We start from the raw sequence: 18936 nt of genomic DNA, 5'->3' as shown, positions 1-18936 counted from the left end.
TCTACGTTTCCACTGATAATCAAGAAATTAAAGCATCAAAGTCTAATCCAATCCAGGCCAGAGAGCCCTATGTGCGTAAACTTGCAGGCAGAATTTCTCCGATTTACCGATAAACAGCTTGAATTATTCATTTCCAGAGTAACATTGCTGCTGTGACTGCCAAAAATGCTTTCTGTGGAAAACTGGATGTGATTTTTTTTTTAAAATGAGGATCAGGAAAAAAAAAACATTCATCATTCAACAACTAGCGGTCTGACTTACTGGTACAGCTGCTGATTACAGATGTTGGCACAGGGTCTAATATTTGACCTTTCTATTTAGAAAAAAAAGCCAAAAAGCTGGAAATGTGTGTTGGATCTATTCAACAGCCTGGAGGTAGAGATACAAATTCTTTGTTCTTTCGTGTGCATCACTCCCAGCCCCCCTCGCTCCCCATGAACTCAACACTCACCCTCTCGCCGTTCATTTCTCAGACACCGCACCTTTGGGATCTGAGAGAGCAGCTGGCAATCTTCAGCTAATGAGAGAGGGGACATCAGATTACACAGAGAAAACACACACTGACACGCACACACATATACATGGCAACACATCAACATCCCCCACAATCCCCCCCCCCGACAGTTAGTATGCATCTCACATATGTGCAGCGCCCACAACCACATTTGTCGGCCTATAGCTGTGCTCATGTAAAGGACTGAAAAAAGAACAGTTAAAAATCACTTTATATCACATACAAAAATTTCAATGTGTCCAATGATAATGATTCTACACATGTATTACTATATGCTGTGAAAAAGACTTAGGCATCTGAGAAAATAACATGTAAAGCCATTTATTAGTCAAAAACACACTAATAACAATCAGATGATACAACACATTGTGATTTGATGTGTGTCAATTTGTTAGTGTAGCTATTTCCAAAGCTGACCTCAAGGGAGTCCAGAATTTACCCTCGTCGTCCAATTCCTTCTTCAGCTAATCAATACTTCATTAAATTAAATCAGGTGCTGCTGATGGAAAGATGGAACAAATGTGTGCAAAGGCTTGAGTGCAGCAAGAAGTCAGGAGCCAAAGCTGTGTTCTTTTAACCAAGATATTAATAACTTTTTTTAAAATCATAAATCTACCAATGTTCTACTGTATTTATGTTAATTTATACTTTTCTCTAATGTTACAAAACTTACAAAACACACTTACTGCCCAGATAAATAGTTTTAAACAGCTGTCTTGGCTGCCTAAGACACAGTATTAGAAGTGGTGTTTTGTGACATAAACTCTCCTTTAAGGCTATTCAATTACCAACTATTTACAAATACAACAGACTGCACGCATGAAAAGCAATGGTGATGGCAAGAGTCATTTGTGTCTTTCATATACATTTTTACAAATGTGAAACTGGACAGTAAAAAAGCAATACGATCACATAGGAGGGTGAAAAATTAAATGACTGCAACTGACTTAGTGCCTAAGCCTTGGCATGAGGGTGATGTAATCGAATATCGGTGATCAAAGGCGACAGTCATTATTTTGAGAAAAGAGAACTGATAGAGAGCTAGTGAAGACTAATTTAATTTTAAACAGTCTGCTTAATGATATTAAAATAATATAGAGATATAAAATTTGATTCCTCTTTATTGTCAAAACAATTGATTATTACGTTGCATTAATAAGATCCAGTAGAGTAAATTTCCCATAATGCAACATACCATCTCAGGAAAATTATCAGCGTTTTCCATTCAGCTTAAGAGTCACAGTTTGTTTAGCGTTGTAAAATTATGAAAGTATAATACTTCATGGTTTCCCACACATATCTAGAGCACTATAATGACCAAAAACACCTTGTTTATTTATACATAAAGCATGTGGACATAACTTCAGAACTCACTCATTTACTTAAGCAGAACATGTGTGGCAGTCTGGAATCTCTCCAGCATGCAATTCACTTGTAAGCATCATTTAAAGAGAAGAAACAGCTACGAATGCGTGTCGATGCAGTCATAACTTTCACAACAAGAGGTAAAATAGTTTTCAAATAAAGGTTCAGCTACTCAGTATTTTATTCTTTAATATGTGGTTTTCATTGAAGATTTTCATTTAATTACTTAGTGGTAAAAAAAATAAATAAGTAATTTGATGGTTATTTAATGGGGGTGCTATATAATCCATAAGCCTGATTTTATTAACAAGAAAATATTGTGCTATTTTTGGATATCACCCAGCCCTTTTACTGCCTATCAGCATAAAAATCCAACTCCAACACCTTTAAAATCACTTTAAATAAAGCTGAAACTTTATGGTGCCAAACACTTTAAAGTCCTATAGTTACTGCTTAGACTTCATGATCTCACAGTTTTTCTGATCTTGTATCTTATCTAATCATATTTTACACTGAGCAATACATACTGTGACACACACACACACACACACACAATTGAAGGGTTTAAGATTAACAGCAGTTCTCTACTGGCTCTACAGATCGAGCAAATCTGGCCTTCTGCAGGACCATTAACACTGACCAGCCTGATAATCCACCCACAATACACTGTGTGTGCAGTAATATCTTTGCATGTGTTTGTTGTTAAAATCTCTGTTGTTTGTGCTCAAATGTGTGTATGTGTGTGCGCAAGAGTTTTTTTCTATGGGCACATGTAAATGTGTGTGTGTGTACGTGTGTGAGAGAGAGAGAGACAGACAGAGAAAGAGAGAGAGAGAGAGAGAGAGAGAGAGAGTGACAATGATTGGGAGGGGGAGAGAGTGAAGTTAAATGTATAATGTCACTCCTGAATGGGAGGGGAGAATGGACAGATGGTGAGGGGGAGGAGTAAACTCTGGATTACAGTGAGGGCAAAAGTCAAGCGCACACTATCACACACTGGCATAGCAGACGCTATACGGAGTCTGACAGACGCATTTCACACCATGTGCTTGTGTTTGTGTCTGTCTGTGTGAATCTCCACAGCTAATTCATATCTTCCATCTGCTCACATATGCATATATGTATTGCAGATGGAGTAAGAGATAACCAGGCAGAGACACTGAGAGATTAGACTCGCAAGACAGACTTTTGCCCGTCCTCAGAGAGGCTGGTGCGTTTTGACGCATGTGACCTGACAAGTAGAGACAGACAATTTTCAAAACAGGGCTACAGCAAAATTATGAGGATATTTCGCTTACTAGCTTAATAAAGCTTTAAAAAAACTGTTAAATAACTTTTAAAGATGTGATGCTGTGTACTCATTTTTGAAATCCAGCCACTGTATCTTGCTCCAAAATACTCATCACGGTGTGTTAATTGTTTGCAAAACTGGGTTTCCCATCGAAGTACACTAAAACTGGTGCAGAAGTGCGTACATCTGCAAACTGACAAAATTGCCGACTCAGCATGTAATAAACATCACACAGGTAAAGTTAGAGGGAACTTAAATATAAATATATAAATATATAGAAATATAAATATAGACTATTATCATGCATGTGTTTGAGTGGTGTGGGAAACTGGGAAATACCTATTGCTTCTCATTTTTTCAGTGTGAGATTAAGCTAATTCACCCAGTGGTGATTTCTTATAACCCTTTTCACTTATCTTTACCAGGGGTGCCAATAATTGAGGAGGGGACTCTTTATGATATATGTATTATCTAACCTGGCATAGTATGTACAACCTTCTGAAACAGAGCATAATCTGACATAGAAGCAAGCAAGAAACAGGGAAAGAATTACACAATTTTCCTTTTACTCCAAATATAATCAGCCCACACATGTTTGGTGTCTGAAGTCTGCTTGTACTGTACTTAGTTTTGCACTGGAGCTACAAGGCTAGGAGGCTAACAGGTGAGCTCTTGCAATGAAAAACAGTACATGGGACATTTTTGGTAGAAATCATATAAGCAGGGTATGGCATTGTTTGATGCTCTGTATTCAAAATAAAGGGGTCACTAAAATGTAAATAAGCATAGTTTGGCTTTGTAATATAAAAGGTTGCATAAAAAATAAAATAGAAAACAAAATTACTGATAAAAAGGCGGAATGGTTAATAAATGGTTTTTCATTAGAGGGGCTCAACTGAACAAAAATAGATACAATTATGGATAAATTTCAGAATTCAAGATGCTTTTGTCCACTTGTATGGCATATGGTGCCAAAAAATACATCAGCAAGTCTATTTGAGATTACTTAAACAAACAAAATTTTTTTTTTTTATTTCTAGGTAGGCTAATTTTGCTCTTGTGGGCACACAATATACACGTACAAGTATACTGTATGAATTTCCAGTATCTACAAAATGGAGGTGAATTTTGCCAAAATTTTCCTCTTCTGATGTAAACTGATCAGTCATAATCCTGGTTAGCACTTAAGTAAGGAGTATCCTCACCAGTCACATGGTTGATGTGGGTTGTTCTGCCCACTCAGCTTTAACAAAACTGTTTTACCTCTATTGTCTCTCTACGGAAGTCTGGAGAGGCCATGGGCTGTTACTATAATTTTCTGGGTTGTTATCTTGAAATAACAAGATAATTAACTGGTTATCTCAAGATAGCAATCCAGAAAATTGAAACTACCTTATGGCCTCTCTGGACTTCTGTATCTCTCTGTGTCTGAGTCAGAAAACTAACAAAAAGAAAGCTAACAACCAAGCGAAAGCTAACCTAGTATGCATAATGGAGCTATTAAACTAGCTCACGCTGTTCTGTTGAGCTCTGCTTCAGTGGCCCTGAAGGATGAGAGTGCTGTGCTGAGGGCTGTCAATCACGCATGCTCATTAGAATAATAAGTCCACGCCCACACAGATCACAGATAAACGATTGTTAAGCCATGTTTTATTATATTTCCATCTTCTTTTTTCATTAACATTTTGCTGGAGGTCTAATCGAACACTTAATTAAGTACCATATGAACATTTTTAACATTTTACACTGCATTCCCTGAGACTTTAACAACTAAAGGGATTTAAGGTAAGTGTGCGATGATTTGTGCATGCTGTTTGCACAGTGCCCATTAGTCCTTCCATTATTTGTAGGCTACATCAGCTTTGTAGCTTCAGTGCAAAAGCATGCAAACTCCAGACACCAGACGTATCTTGGCTTGTTGAATACATATCATTGTTGTCAGAAGAAAACCTTGTATCTCCAAAATGATAACTTTACAGGAGATGGAAAAACATACTTTACTTTTAATGTAAGTCAATGGAACCAGACTTTTTTCCAAGTAATTCTGGGTGATTTCTTTTAGTCCATTCATCATGAAATTTACATACAATGTAAAGGGTAACAGGTATTTTCAAATTATGTCAAAAACTGAAAAACATCAATAATGGAGATTCCAAAAACAGTGATATGAGGTTTATGCCTTAGAAAAAAGTCACATCAATTTCTCGTGTAAAAAAACACGTAGTTTTTCCACACTTCACATGTTAAATAACTTGTTCACATGTGTGATAGCATGTGAAAACAAATCTGATTACTTGCAAACGTGTTTTTTTGCACACGTGTCACATGTGAAATATATGTGACTTTTCTGTAAGGGATTCCTTTAAGACCAATGAGGTGCCATGGGTCTTTTCAGAGTCAGTAAGAGTCACACGCAAATCACGCTGATCGCGCTGCTTGATTAACACTAGCATTAACAGGATTTAGAAGGGGTGAAAAATCCTGCCTTCCCACAGATGTCCTGAAACAGCCTGGGCTAATTCACTACAGCTCACATCTTCGCACAAACATGCTCTCTGGCTTTTTACACACAGATAGAGGCTATTAGACAGCATGCAGCCTGGCAGCCTGATTCCTACTACCACATGCATCCTGGCAGGCAAGAGCCTTCTATCGCATGCAGCCTGGCAGGACTGCTGACTTGAGTAATGAGCATAACCAGGCCAGCAAACAGATTAGCAGCTTTCTGGCTAATTTGTAAGAAATAATGAGTATGGATAAACAGACTCCCACTCATTCATTCACACACACACCCATGCACCAGTATATGCATATGCACAAGCTGTGTTTGCAATCAAAAATCTTACAGCCCTGACATAAGCCAGGCTCGATCACCCCTTCATGTGCGTATGAGGCATATGTGGTGGTAATCAGTGGTAATCTTATGGGCCCCACTGCAAAAAAAGGCACTCCTATTAAAAAATGACTCAAATTAATAAAAAATGACAATGCAATTGTTACGTCTTTAACACAGCGACATTCTGGAGGCAAGCCATTCTTAAGATTTCAGAGTTATACATAAAAATGCAGGTTCTGAAGGACTGAAAATGGTTCCCAAGGATGAGATGCATCATGAGTAAGAGATAAACAGACATCAGGACGGTCTGTGAAGTGTTGATGGATGCTAACTGCTGAGATGTAGTACTGTGCAAAAGTCAGAGACCCCTCTTCACTTATTTGATTTCCAGTCAAAATGCCCTTTAAGTTCACCTATAAGATAATCCACTTGAACAAGGAAGAATACAAAACTTTTTAAACAATATTGAGAAAACAGGATTACTAACAACCTCAAAACTGTAATCATAATATAAACAGTACTTAAAGCTTTCATCTTTGAGAGAGAGGAGAAAATCAAGCTCAACTATTGCTTCAGATCTTAAAAAAATCCACAGGTGTTTCTGTTCATTCTTCCACTGTGAGAAGACAACTCAACACTGTGGGTCTGAAAGAAGTTGTTACTAAGAAAAGAAAATAAACCAAAAAAAAAACATTTGTAAATCAAACAAAGAAGGTGCTGGTGTTCTCAGACTGGTAAAGACCATCGCAGAGCCCAGACCTCAACATCACTGAAAGTGTTTGAAATTGTCGGGATTGTAAGAATAAAAAATGCAAATAATTTCCTAGACTGAACTTTGGCGGCATGGAAAAATATCCCTGTAGGTTTGTTTGAAAAACTGAAACAAGTGTCCTCAAAAAAATGGAAGCTGTAACAAAGGTAACACCTGAATAGAAAAAATAACAAAAAAAAAATATAATATTTTATATTATATAGTTGTTGAGGCTTCTGTGTAATTGTCTGTTAAATAAAAGTTTTATGCTTTTTTCACTGACAATGAAAAGTGTGTAAGTTGTACTTAAAGGCCATTCTGACTGGAAGTTAAATGAATGAAAGGTGGTCTCTAACAACATACAGTACTGTACGTTGTTGAGAAATTTGTCATTTCTGTGAGTCATCATTGTACAATTATGTGAGTATCCATATGAGGGACCTATAATTTAGGGTTAGCCAGTTCAACGTGGGTCTCCCTTGCTCCACTCCCCCCGGCTCCCCCAGTAGTTACACCACTGGTGGTAATCTGTGGTGAAAGCAATGGACTATATTATCCACTGAGTGAGATCACTGTACTTATTTAAATTTTGTGAAATAGGAAAACGTTGATTTCCAACACTGAATGAAACCAATTACACTGGAGCTTTATTTTAGACAGGAGAGCTTATTTCTTTCTCTATGACTACCAGAGATTTGAATAATTGACATAGTCTGTAATGGCACTGTCAGAGCCACTCATGCATTCATGAATCCATCTTCATTATATGAAAGTGTAATATGAGAACAGAGAGAAGTCAGGAAATATTACCAATTTACTACTTCCATCTGTGTGCGTCTGTGTGTGTATAATTGGGGGGGGGGAACTACTTACGGTCTGAGCTGAAGTCATCCACAAGAATAATCTCCTGTATCAAATGCAGTGGACTTCTGATGAGTACACTGAGGCAGAGATAGAGAGAGGGAGAGTGTTACTGGACACTGCTCTAATGTGTAGTATTCTTAGAAGTGCAACTGAAAACTAATACCACTGTGATGTTTCCTCTTTTGCACTGTAATATTAATTGAGCTCAGACTTGAAAGGCCCTTAATTTCTCACTATGCTGTTAGTGCTGCAGACTGCTGAATGCAGTGAGAGAGGTTTGTGTCAGCCATGTGAACTTTTATGAGTGTTACCTTTTAATGGTGCGCAGGAGGGTGGAGCGAGCTTCATTGTGGAAGGTGATGATGATGCTGGTGGAGGGCAGGTCAGGGTCAAAAGTTATTGAGGCACACCTGAAAGACAGAAAACATTTTGTGTCCTACATGTGGTGGGATTGCTTTATAATAACTGTGCCTGCAGTGTGCATGCTTCACTTTGGCAGAGTTACAAAAAGAAAGACTGTTTTGCATAAAATTAAACAACTGAATCAGTGATGAGCATCCTGAGTATCTGCAGGAGCTAATAAACTACTGAGAAGAAAAAAAGGACTACAGCATATAAACACACATAGTGTATACACTTTCCCACTGCAATTAAACTTTCTTCCAGTCAGCCCGTTACAATACACAGTAAATTGAACTACTGAATTCGCAGCAAAGACTTTATTAAGTGTTAACACTTAACAATGTTACAGGCTAAATGTAGTTCTTACTCATAATACACAAACATGGTAAAGTGGTGCACAACTTAATCTGCTGAATTATTAAAACATAAAATCAGAGTTTCATTGAATTGCTTGTCTGTATATTTTCTCTCAGATTTTTTCTCTGATGCAACAGAACGAATACCTGAATAGTTTTTATCCCCTTGAACTTTAAATTTGCTGCCAGAGGAGTTACGACACATGCATGTTCACTTTGGCCATAGCTAAATGTATCAGCATGTAGGTTTGGAACTTTCGGTGTGTATCCATGTTTTTATCACCATATAAATGCTGCCTTTGTTGTTGGATGCACTGTGATATTTTGAATATATGAAGTGTGCAAGCACATTCAGAACAGAATTCAGATCGCTAAAGGCTTATTATAGCCTGGCTTCCTCAGAATAGCAATAAAAATTTGAATGATGTGCAATGTATATTCATATCTATGTGTTTTCATGAACAAAGAGGTAGTTTTGTGACACAAAAAATATTAATTTTTGGCTCTTTATATATCAAAAAGAAGGAAAAAAGTGCTGAGAAATAGTTAACCAAGCACTTGATTTCCTGTCCACACACGTAAAACTGGATTATGGGACCATACAAAAATTAAAACAGTAAAAAATTACCAAAGAAAATCTACTTTTTCCATCTAACCCTTTGAACCCTAGGATTATTACACTGTTATTAAGTTATTAGATGATAAGTTATTACCCTTAACATTTATTATCCAGTAACCATGGGCAGATCCAGGGGTGGGGCCACAGGGGCTTGGTAAAAATCTGATTGGCCCCTTAAATGCCTTTCTGCTGTCATTCACCACCTACAAGCACGCTACTGATTGATATGCAAACTTGATCATTTTGAATGCTGAACATGCCGGTCAAGTAAATCGTGTAGATTTCCTTGCTGCCAATAAGAATTCTGAAGAAGCAGCAGCAGATCGTGGCCATTTAACCACAGATGTAGCAGTTTCAGACACATCATATAAAAAAAGTTTCAAGATCCCTTTCTTCACTTTGTTTTTGTCTGAAATTGATGTAGAACATGTTGATTTATGTGGACTATCTGCTGAGAGCTAAATGATCATCTACAAGTTGCAGTCATCATGGTCCAAGCACAATGTGCCTTATCAGTAGTACCCAGTAACAGACACAACACAAGTAATGCAAGTTTTTAGAATGGCTTCCATTTATAATAACTGTTGAGGAGCTGGCAAAAGCAGAAGTTTGTCAAAACACTGACCCTTTGACGTTGGTATGGTAAACAACAGGTTTTTAACAGACAACTAAAAGTCTGGAAAGAAGTAAAATGTTTACTTATATTGGCATAGCTGCTGAACTCAGTGAACTGAATCATTCTACAGCAATTACTTTCATATTCTTTGCGTTCATTTTCATGTTAAAATAACTTCTTCCTTTTTTCCTAGGGGAACAAAGTTCCAAACACCCCTATGGGGGGCAGGTTTTTGGAACCCTTTTGAATTTTAAGGCATTCATTTGACCCCTGTACAGAAACTATGGCTCCACTTTAAAAATCTTACAATCGGCACTGCCAATGACTATGAATTACTTAGTATTTGCGATAAAAAAGTAACTTATGTAGTTGTAGGAGTATGAGAGGAAAGGATGCCTGCCAATTCTCAGAGTTTAAGGGCTTAATTTAGTCATAAAAATATGAGTTGTAGCATCATATGAAGCAGTTAGTTATTTCTGCTACTCAGTTTAATGTGGGTGTGTGTTACACATGTTGCTATGAGTGCATTTTGGAATGTTTGACAAAAGTGTGTGAATGTGTGTGTGTGTGTGTACACGTACAATACCTGTAGTGTCGAGTGTCCCTAATGGCCCTTTCACTGCCCAGTCTGTCACTCTCCTGCAGATTGAAAGCATGATCTCTGTATGGATCCTCTCCAGCTTTCAGCTGCTTACTGGCTAAATAGGCTTTCTCATCAAAAGTGCCCAACAACTGCCCCTGCTGCTCTCCCCTCGGAGGGTGGGTCACCTTAGACAGAGAAAACCAGACAGAGAAAGAGAATTAAAGAATAAGACAGATTAAGAGAATAAAGAACAAGAAAAAATGTTATATCTCTTGTTTGCTACAGCAAAGCTGGAGAAAAAGTTAATATTTCTGATAAAATACTTCAAAGGCAGTAAAACCCATCACCCACTACGAGATATAAATTGCACCCTTTGTTTTAGAAACCACATCAGTTTCCCCTCATAAGCATTTCCGTATCATTAGTGCTCAGCAAGAACCGGCTACAGTAGAAGCTAATTAACAGTACCAGATGTATCTGCAACCTAACACTGTGTGAGTAATCTCTATGTCATACAGTCTCTAGCGCCACAAAAACAAGCTAAACTTCAAAACCTTGCATATTCTGTATTCCTCAGACCTTCTGCAGGCAGTGGTTTGTACTAGTCTGAATAACGATATGTGGTCATTTAGTGCATTTATGACTAGACAACCACATACCATTAGTCATGTGTGTGGTGATCTTTTCCGCAGTACTTTTGTATTCCAATTTATGCCATTATATGACATGACAGTTATGATTATGCTGCACATGACGAATTGAAGATACAAATGAAAAGGATTTCCTGATGAATGCTGAAATGTTTATCATTATCATAGGACAAATACAGTGCACTAGACTGCCTCACCAATTGCAGCCTCACTGCTGTAAACATCAGTGCACATCGTTTCATGATGTTTCCATAAACATGCTGTGTATGGATTAAGAACTTCAGTACACTTGGCTCTGGACTGAAGCTGCGGTGGGTCCAGCCCTGACCACCACTTGGCTGTATGGTCAAAGGAGCAGACTGGAAAACTAGAACAGGCCAAGGTACTGGATATGCAGGAATAGGAGGAGAGCAGTGAGAAAAGAGATAAAAGCATTTTGAAAAAACAAGGGGAAAAAAGTCAGGGGAGTAGAGTGATGGGGGAGTAGCATTCTTTAGTAGCATTCTTTAGCTCGGTGTTATTAACGAGCTGTCGGGATAAGCTTAACCCATACGCAGGTTTCAGACACTATGACCTCACTTTCCATTTCCGGAGGAAAAAAAAAGACGCTGACAAAGTGTTTTTTTTTTCGCTTGTAATCCACTAGACTGCAAATGAACCATCATTCACAAAGTGCTGGAAGTGTCTCTGAATCAGACCTGAATGTGATAAGAACATGAGAGTCCTAGATGCACTCTGTTCTGGTATCTGATCTCACTCCTAGAATACTGAGAACCGTATCACTACCAGCAAAACACTCTGTACAGACACAGGCTCCAGTGATACAGCCAGACTGGTTTTAATGCATCCCCTAACTGCAGGGGTGTAGACTAGCCTAAACTAATACTTAGTAAAACTACAAAAGGAGCAGGCCATAAAACTACAAAAATACTCAGTAACTTATAGAACTGTAAGTTACTCAGTTCTGTAATGGTGCATCAAGTATCTATCACACACTTAAAAAAAATGATTCATCAAGGGTTCTTTAGTAAAGGTAAAAGTTCTATTTAGAACCATGAATTCTATGTAGAATCATTTCATGCTTAAATGGTTGTATGCATGGTGAAATGGTTCTTCAGACTGATGGAGAGTGTGTTGTATATGGTTCTATAAAACAACCTTTTCAAAAATAGTTCTATATAGCACCAAAAAGTGTTCTGCTATTATTATGTCAAGCTTGATAGAAGAACGCTTTTTGGTGCTATACAGAACTGTATATGAAACGTAACTGAGGTTACTTTCCGCACAATCGTAAGGCAGAATGAAGCTATTTGGTCAGGTTAAGCTGGTTGGCATTAACCTCTGGGTCAGTAGATGATTAAACATTAAATGATGCCCTCTTGACCAACGTTCATCCGTTTTGTTAAGTGCAGTCATACTTTGATATATGAGTCGAAAGCCAACAATAAATAATGTTAGCTATCTGACCTAAAGTACATACAGAGCTGTGTTCTGATATGGGTGGGGCTGATTAGCACATTGATTTTGAGGTCGGTCAGCACACGTGTCAGCCTGCCTTGAGTGTAGGGCACAGTATCATTTTATACTATACTTTGCATACTAAACAACACAACTAGAATGTAGTGCTGTGCTATATCACTGTTTCTATTAAATGTACATTAAATGTGCAACATATTGTTCTTACTTCTAAGCTTTAGGCCTGTTTTTGATAAAGGAGTCTGTGTCAAGGTGAAAATGACCCAGCTTTGAAACTGAACTATTTATGTTTTAAATATTTTTTATTTGAAAATGTTTAAAGTATAATTTTGTAAATATAACATAAATATAACATATAACAAAACCAAGTTTAATTCACTACGTAGAAAAAATGAATTGAGATGTTTTAATATAGTCTAACGAAATAATAAACAAGTTTTAATTAGTGAAGTGGCCAGTTTTATTTTTCTTGTTATTGTCCTTTAATACAAGACAATGATAAAATATAAAATAAATGTAACATTCCTGATGTTAAGTTGATTTAAAAAAATGAAATATTTTGGGCTGGTTGGCACAAGTGCACAATGAATTTAATCATGAATGCATCAAATTTAGGAAAAAATCCTGAGATTTTAAGTGTCTATTTTTTTTTAGCAAAGACGCTTCTAGCTGGGTTATCCTCAGGTATGACATGCCTGTGAAAACAGTGCCAACCAACCCCACTTATATATCTATAATTATCAAATTCATCAAAATAATAATCAAATTCATCAAAATTTTACTTGAGGACATATAACTATGTAAAAGTAACTACTACTTGGGCTGGGTATCAAAATTCAATGCTTTTAAGTTTATTTCCATTAATACTACTGACTCCCATGTAACATTCTGTATCATTCAATACCAAATTTCAACACCTATGAAGTCAGTTTCATGAACATCAGTGAGCCAATAAGCATGCTTGTTTCAAAATCTAGCATGCTGATTGACGGTCTAAATTATATGACAAGCGAGTTACGTCAGTGCTTCTTAATTGCTGTGTGGTTCTCTGCAATCCGATGCGGTTGGTAAATATATCCACAAATATACTCACTTCCAACACCGCACACTCATTTCTGATTTAAGCCAGACCCACTTTTGCTTAAAAAAAACAAATAGTTGTGTCTGTTGAACATTTATATGTGCAAATTCAAACAGCAGTGGTCCTGAACAAGGCAGTCTGTCAACTTTGAACTTAATATCTGAGGGGTTTTGTTTCAAAGTGCACTAAAAGCCACTTTCATTAATCTTCTTATTTTGTGATACATGTTTGGAGCAGGCTTTACACTCACAAGATGTATCAACGCTATGTTATGATTAATGTCACCCTTATTAGAGAAAGAAAATGTTTTTTGACAAATGATTTACATGTCAGCTGTTTCTCTTTTCAAACCTTCTCTTGGTACAAAGTAAGCATACAAAACAGCATTTTGAAACGTTTTGTATTTTTAAAAAAGGTACCGAAAAAGTATCCTTCAAGAATCATATCAAAGTCATGGTATTGCTACTGGTACCAAGATAAAATAATGTGGAATGAGAATGTAAAGTGCAACCTTCTGCTGCTTCCTGCAGGGCAAAATCTGCTTCTAGAAGCAGATTTCCATTCTTTTTTAATCCATGCAAATGTACAGTTCCATCTGAATTCCAAACTAGAGATAATCAGATGCATCTCCCCCCAGCCTTGTTAAGAAGCATCTGCAGAGTCAGATAATAGATGCACGGTCAGATTGTGAGTGCTCATGCACTGATAATTTTCACTCACATTAATTCAGGTGAAGAGCTGAAGAGCACCTGGTGCCTCGAATGCCTGAGGAGAGCAGGTGGAATTTACAGTCTGAAAGCTCAAAATGGGAGAACACCAGCTCCATCACTGAGAATGTGGTGTTCTGTACAGACTGGGCTGTTCAGGGACAGTCTAGAAGAGGCGTGAATCAACTTTTCAAATATTTGCCTTGAATTAGCCTTACATTCGCAGGTATCTACACGTCTGTAGAGGCGTGAAGCGTAACACATTTGGAATGAAAGTGCATTCCTCAAAGCAATGTACACATCTGGGCTCATATTCAAGTGCCTGAAAAAGACAGCTGATCTAAGCTCAGGTTCCTCCCACGTTTATGAAGATTTTGGTCCTAGAAACAGATCCCTAATCAGCACTCCAGTGTGTCTCTGAGATTAAATACCTAGGAAGAACATGCTCAAAAGTATGTAAATCAAGGAAGGATTTACTGTTCTGAAACTGCTAAAAGAGTCTTATTTGACCTTCAGCCCTTATTAATGAACCACAGGTAGCATATGCCAGGGATGCACCAGTTCAGGAATTCTGGCTTGATGCTGACATCCAATATTTTTTACGTACATATATGTCAATGCTGATGCTGATGCCAAAAAAACACATTTACACAATGGAGAAATTTGGACTAGATCCACCAGGACGACCATTACATAGAAATGTGACTTTCACTCATAACAGGGTACAAATAGAGTAAAATTGATTAAAGAAAATTTACATTTTAGCACTGTATGCCAGCAATAAATGTTCCCTCAGATATTAGTTAGAATTATATGTAAAATCCACAGCATTTCCAGTGAAAACAGCCATTTGGTGCAAGTGATTCATTTTTCAGTGTCAGAAAAAAGGAATTACACAAAGCCTTGAGCACTAAGTATTTCATTTGTCCACTCTTTTGTGCACCTACAGCCACTTTAACTCGTCCATTTGTTCCAATTTTAAAACAACTAAGTTACAGCTGTGTCCTCCCAACAAAAGCTGCTCCCAAAGGAATCACTGGAATCCCCTTCAAAGAGACACCAGCCTTGACCCAAACACACTTTAACTGTCTTGAACATTTCTTTCTCATGTACATCTAAAATGGCTAAAGGACAAATTTCTGAAGAGATAAGATCACATTTCAGCTGCAAAAGGAAGGGAAAGGTCAAATGAAAATAAATGAAAAGGCAGTTTCCAAGACTGGAGTAAAAAACAAAATCTATTAAAATATACAGATAGGCCTGTCACAATTACTGTATAATCCCCTAACTGCAATTATTTGAAATGATCACAATTATTTAAGCCGATTGTAATCATTTTTCATAGTAATTAGATTTCACAGTCATATTATGCTGCACAGGCAAAATGTGAACTATTTGTGTTGGGTTGAGGCAAATAAACAAATAAATAAATAAAAGAAAGCAGTAAATCCATTCACTGAGTCATCACAAGGCAAATGGAAATAAAAAAAGCTAACTTCTAACTTCTCTGACATGTAATGTTTATTTTTTAGCTTTGTATCTAATTCTACCATTTTTAACACGTTTGCTAAATGAATGTGTTTTTCTCTTATATTGCTCAACTCTACTGATAATTCTGTCTAACTAAAGATGTTTGTGTCAGAGTGTGTGCAGTATTCAACCTGCTTCAGTGATAGTAAGTAAGGTGGATTATCAGCCAATCTGGCCACTTTAGACTTGTATTTTAATGATACCAAACAAAATTGTTAATGGCAATTATTTATATGACAATTTATTGCCAGCTAAGATTTCATGATTGTAACAGCCATAGATTTAGAGAAAATGGGATTCCTAACCATTGTTCAAGACCTGCTAGACCACCAAAACTGTCATCATTAGATAAACAGTACTTATAGCTTTCATTTTTAAGAGAAAGGAGAAAATCAAGCTCCACTCTTGCAACAGATCTGAAAAAAATCCATAGCTGTTTCTGTCCATATTAGAAGACAACTCAACACTATGAGTCTGATGGTATTCATCCCTGAAGGGTCCATATCTTACATTTTTCTTGTTTTTTACTTTTCCCTGAGGTCCACTTATGATGTTTGTGTGGTTTTATATAGCAAAAAAATCATTTTCACATGACCATTTCCAACCCCTCTTTATCTCTTAGAATTAAACAGGCTGTTTTTGTTACTGAATCTTTAAGACTGATATATGTAAATGAGCTCTGTTCTGGCTGCCTTGTAGTACACCTCATTATAAAGGCAGTCCAGACTGAAACACTCCTTAATACTTCAGTGTGAATGGGCGGAGCTAAACTGCTGCAGGCAGAACAAGTTGATGGTTTTCATGGCATCACAAAAACAGTTCATTAAAACTGGGCTGTTTTTTGCAGACTAGTTTCTATATATGTGCTATAACGACAGGGGAGTGAATGATACAGTTTTAAAACTTTCTCATTGTTTACACACTATACCAAGCTTTTATTTCAACAAAGCAAGGACAATTATGTTTTCAATGATATGGGGCCTTTAAACAATTATCTGCCAGTCCTGTACCTTCAACAGATATTAAGCAGCTGCATAAGAGGCAACAGCACTGTCTCCTCATTTCCCCACTAGGATGCATGAGAAAGCCCCAATAACCAAAGCCAAAATTAATACACAACCCAGAGTCAGTAATGAGACAATCTAATCATTTTAGTTTACATAAAATAGAGGATAGAGTTCATCTCTGTGGGAACAAAACTTGGACAAGTTCTGCATTCAGCTCTGAGCCAGAATTCATCGGATAAGAAAGAAAGAAAGAAAGAGAGAAAGAAAGAAAGAAAGAAAGAAAGAAAGAAAGAAAGAAAGAAAGAATGGAAGGAAGGAAAGAAAGAAAGAAAGAAAGAGAGAAAGAAAGAAAGAAAGAAAGAATGGAAGGGAAGGAAGGGAAGAAGGAAGAAAGGATAAAAGGAAGGAATGAAGGAAAGGAAAGAAAGAAAGAAAGAAAGAAAGAAAGAAAGAAAGAAAGAAAAAAGGAAGGAATGAAGGAAGGAAGGAAAGAAGGAAGAAAGAAAGAAACAAAGAAAGAAAGAAAGAAAGAAAGAACGGAAGGAAGGATGAAAGAAAAATGAAGAAAGCAAGAAAGAAAGAAGGAAGGAAGGAAGGAAGAAAGGATAAAAGGAAGGAATGAAAGAAGGAAAGAAACAAACAAACAAACAGACACAATATTCCAGAAGAAAAATCCTGCTCTGCAGCCAAATCGCAGTACACAATACTGTTACCCAGCAGCTTTTCACAGTGTTGTTTCCAGAATAAACTGCAGGTAGACGATAGCAAAGGGTCATTTCATCTCATTTCAGGTGTGATGGAAGCAGAGCCAAAACTAAAAAGGCAGATCAAACATCAAAGCAGCAGGCTAAAGCGAAGGGGGGGTTTGTGTTACAAGTGCTGTTTGGCTCTTGTGAACACGTCTCTTATTAAACTAGAAGCCGTGCTGATCTGGATCACTGCTCACAATGAAGTCACATGATGAGGGAGGGTGATATACTGCACCGCACCAACACCAAGAGAACAAGCCCACTGTCAGTGAACCGCTATACAGAAACAGTTCACGATATACTTCAAACCCAATACGCACTCTTATACTGGACGCCTGAAGCATAATTTTTACTGTTGCTGATCAGAAGAAACTTAATCTACATAAGGCGTAGGAGAAGAAGAAGAAAGATAAAAGAGAACAACGGTGCAAGTAAGCACTTATAAGAACTTTAAAGGACCCATATCTTTCATTTTTCTTGTATTTTTGTTGTCCCTGAGGTCCACTTATGATATTCGTGTAGTTTCATGTACCAAAAACACTTATGATTCATTTAAACATAACCATATTTCATTATCTCTATTTGTCCCTTAGAATTCAGACTGATATATGCACATGATCTCTGTTCTGAATTGCCTGGTATTATGCCTCAGCAGTCCTGGTCAAAACACTGCTTATACATTCAATATAAAAGTGAGGAGCTGAAGTGCCATAGGTTGTAAGAAGGAGGTATGTAAATGTGTTTTTTTGTGACATCAAAAAAAAAAGAGAATTCAAAACAAGCTGCTTTGACTGTAGGACTGTACGAACTGAGAAGGGAACAGATATTTTGCAACTTCAACAGTGTTTACATACTACATCAAACCCATATTAAAAAAAAAGCAAGGGAAATTCAGTCTTCTGTTATATGGGCCCTTTAAAAGTCTAACAGCAGTGTGTATGTTTCCATACTGAGACCACATGTTCTCCAAGATAAACACACATTAAGCATATGTTGGACTAATGGGTGCTCTTTGTCGTGTGGAGCTGTAGACATTACTCACAGTGACATGCTAGCTGTGCTCTGGACACTGCTGCTCGGTTGCTATGGAGCTGTAGGATGTGGCACATGGACACAGGATTCATTACAACTCTCTCTCTCCGTCTTTTGTCATCATCTCTTTCTCTATTGCCTTATTTTGTCTCTGCCTTTGTCCTTACTCTCTTTCCATAACCTCTCTTTTTTCTCTGTCCGTCTCTCCTTATCGCATCATGCCCTCTCTCTCTCTCTCTCTCTCTCTCTCTCTCTCTAATAATGAGTCTTCTTTTAAACTAATGATTTCTGCTCGACATACTAAAAAAAAGTCCCCTGCAGTAAGACTCAGTCCATCTTAAACGGCCAATAATTCTACATTTTTCTTTTATTTTATTTTTCTTCCTTGAGTTCCATTTATGATGTTTAAGTGCAAAAAAAGTCATCATATTTTTATGTCATTATTTTTTTTTACCTAAACTGGTTGTTTTTGTTACTTTAAGACTGACACAGCCTTTGTAAATTACC

At 37.2% G+C, this 18936-nt stretch overlaps 1 protein-coding gene across 1 annotated transcript in view; it reads right to left on the bottom strand.

The window, feature by feature from the left end:
• The window catches only part of galnt16 (UDP-N-acetyl-alpha-D-galactosamine:polypeptide N-acetylgalactosaminyltransferase 16), a 43738-nt gene that overhangs the window by 22988 nt on the left and 1814 nt on the right, over positions 1–18936 (bottom strand). Inside the window, exons 2-5 of the mRNA XM_036593365.1 lie at positions 10201–10382; positions 7933–8031; positions 7631–7698; positions 452–517 (exon numbers count right to left, since the gene is read on the bottom strand). Coding sequence (XP_036449258.1) covers positions 452–517; positions 7631–7698; positions 7933–8031; positions 10201–10382 — 415 coding nt within the window. The remainder of the gene's footprint in view (positions 1–451; positions 518–7630; positions 7699–7932; positions 8032–10200; positions 10383–18936) is intronic.

The sequence above is a fragment of the Colossoma macropomum genome, unplaced genomic scaffold (genome assembly GCF_904425465.1).
Source record: "Colossoma macropomum unplaced genomic scaffold, Colossoma_macropomum, whole genome shotgun sequence".
Lineage (NCBI taxonomy): Eukaryota > Metazoa > Chordata > Actinopteri > Characiformes > Serrasalmidae > Colossoma > Colossoma macropomum.
Note: the sequence above shows the minus strand (reverse complement) of the source record. Positions and strands in the feature narration are given on the sequence as shown.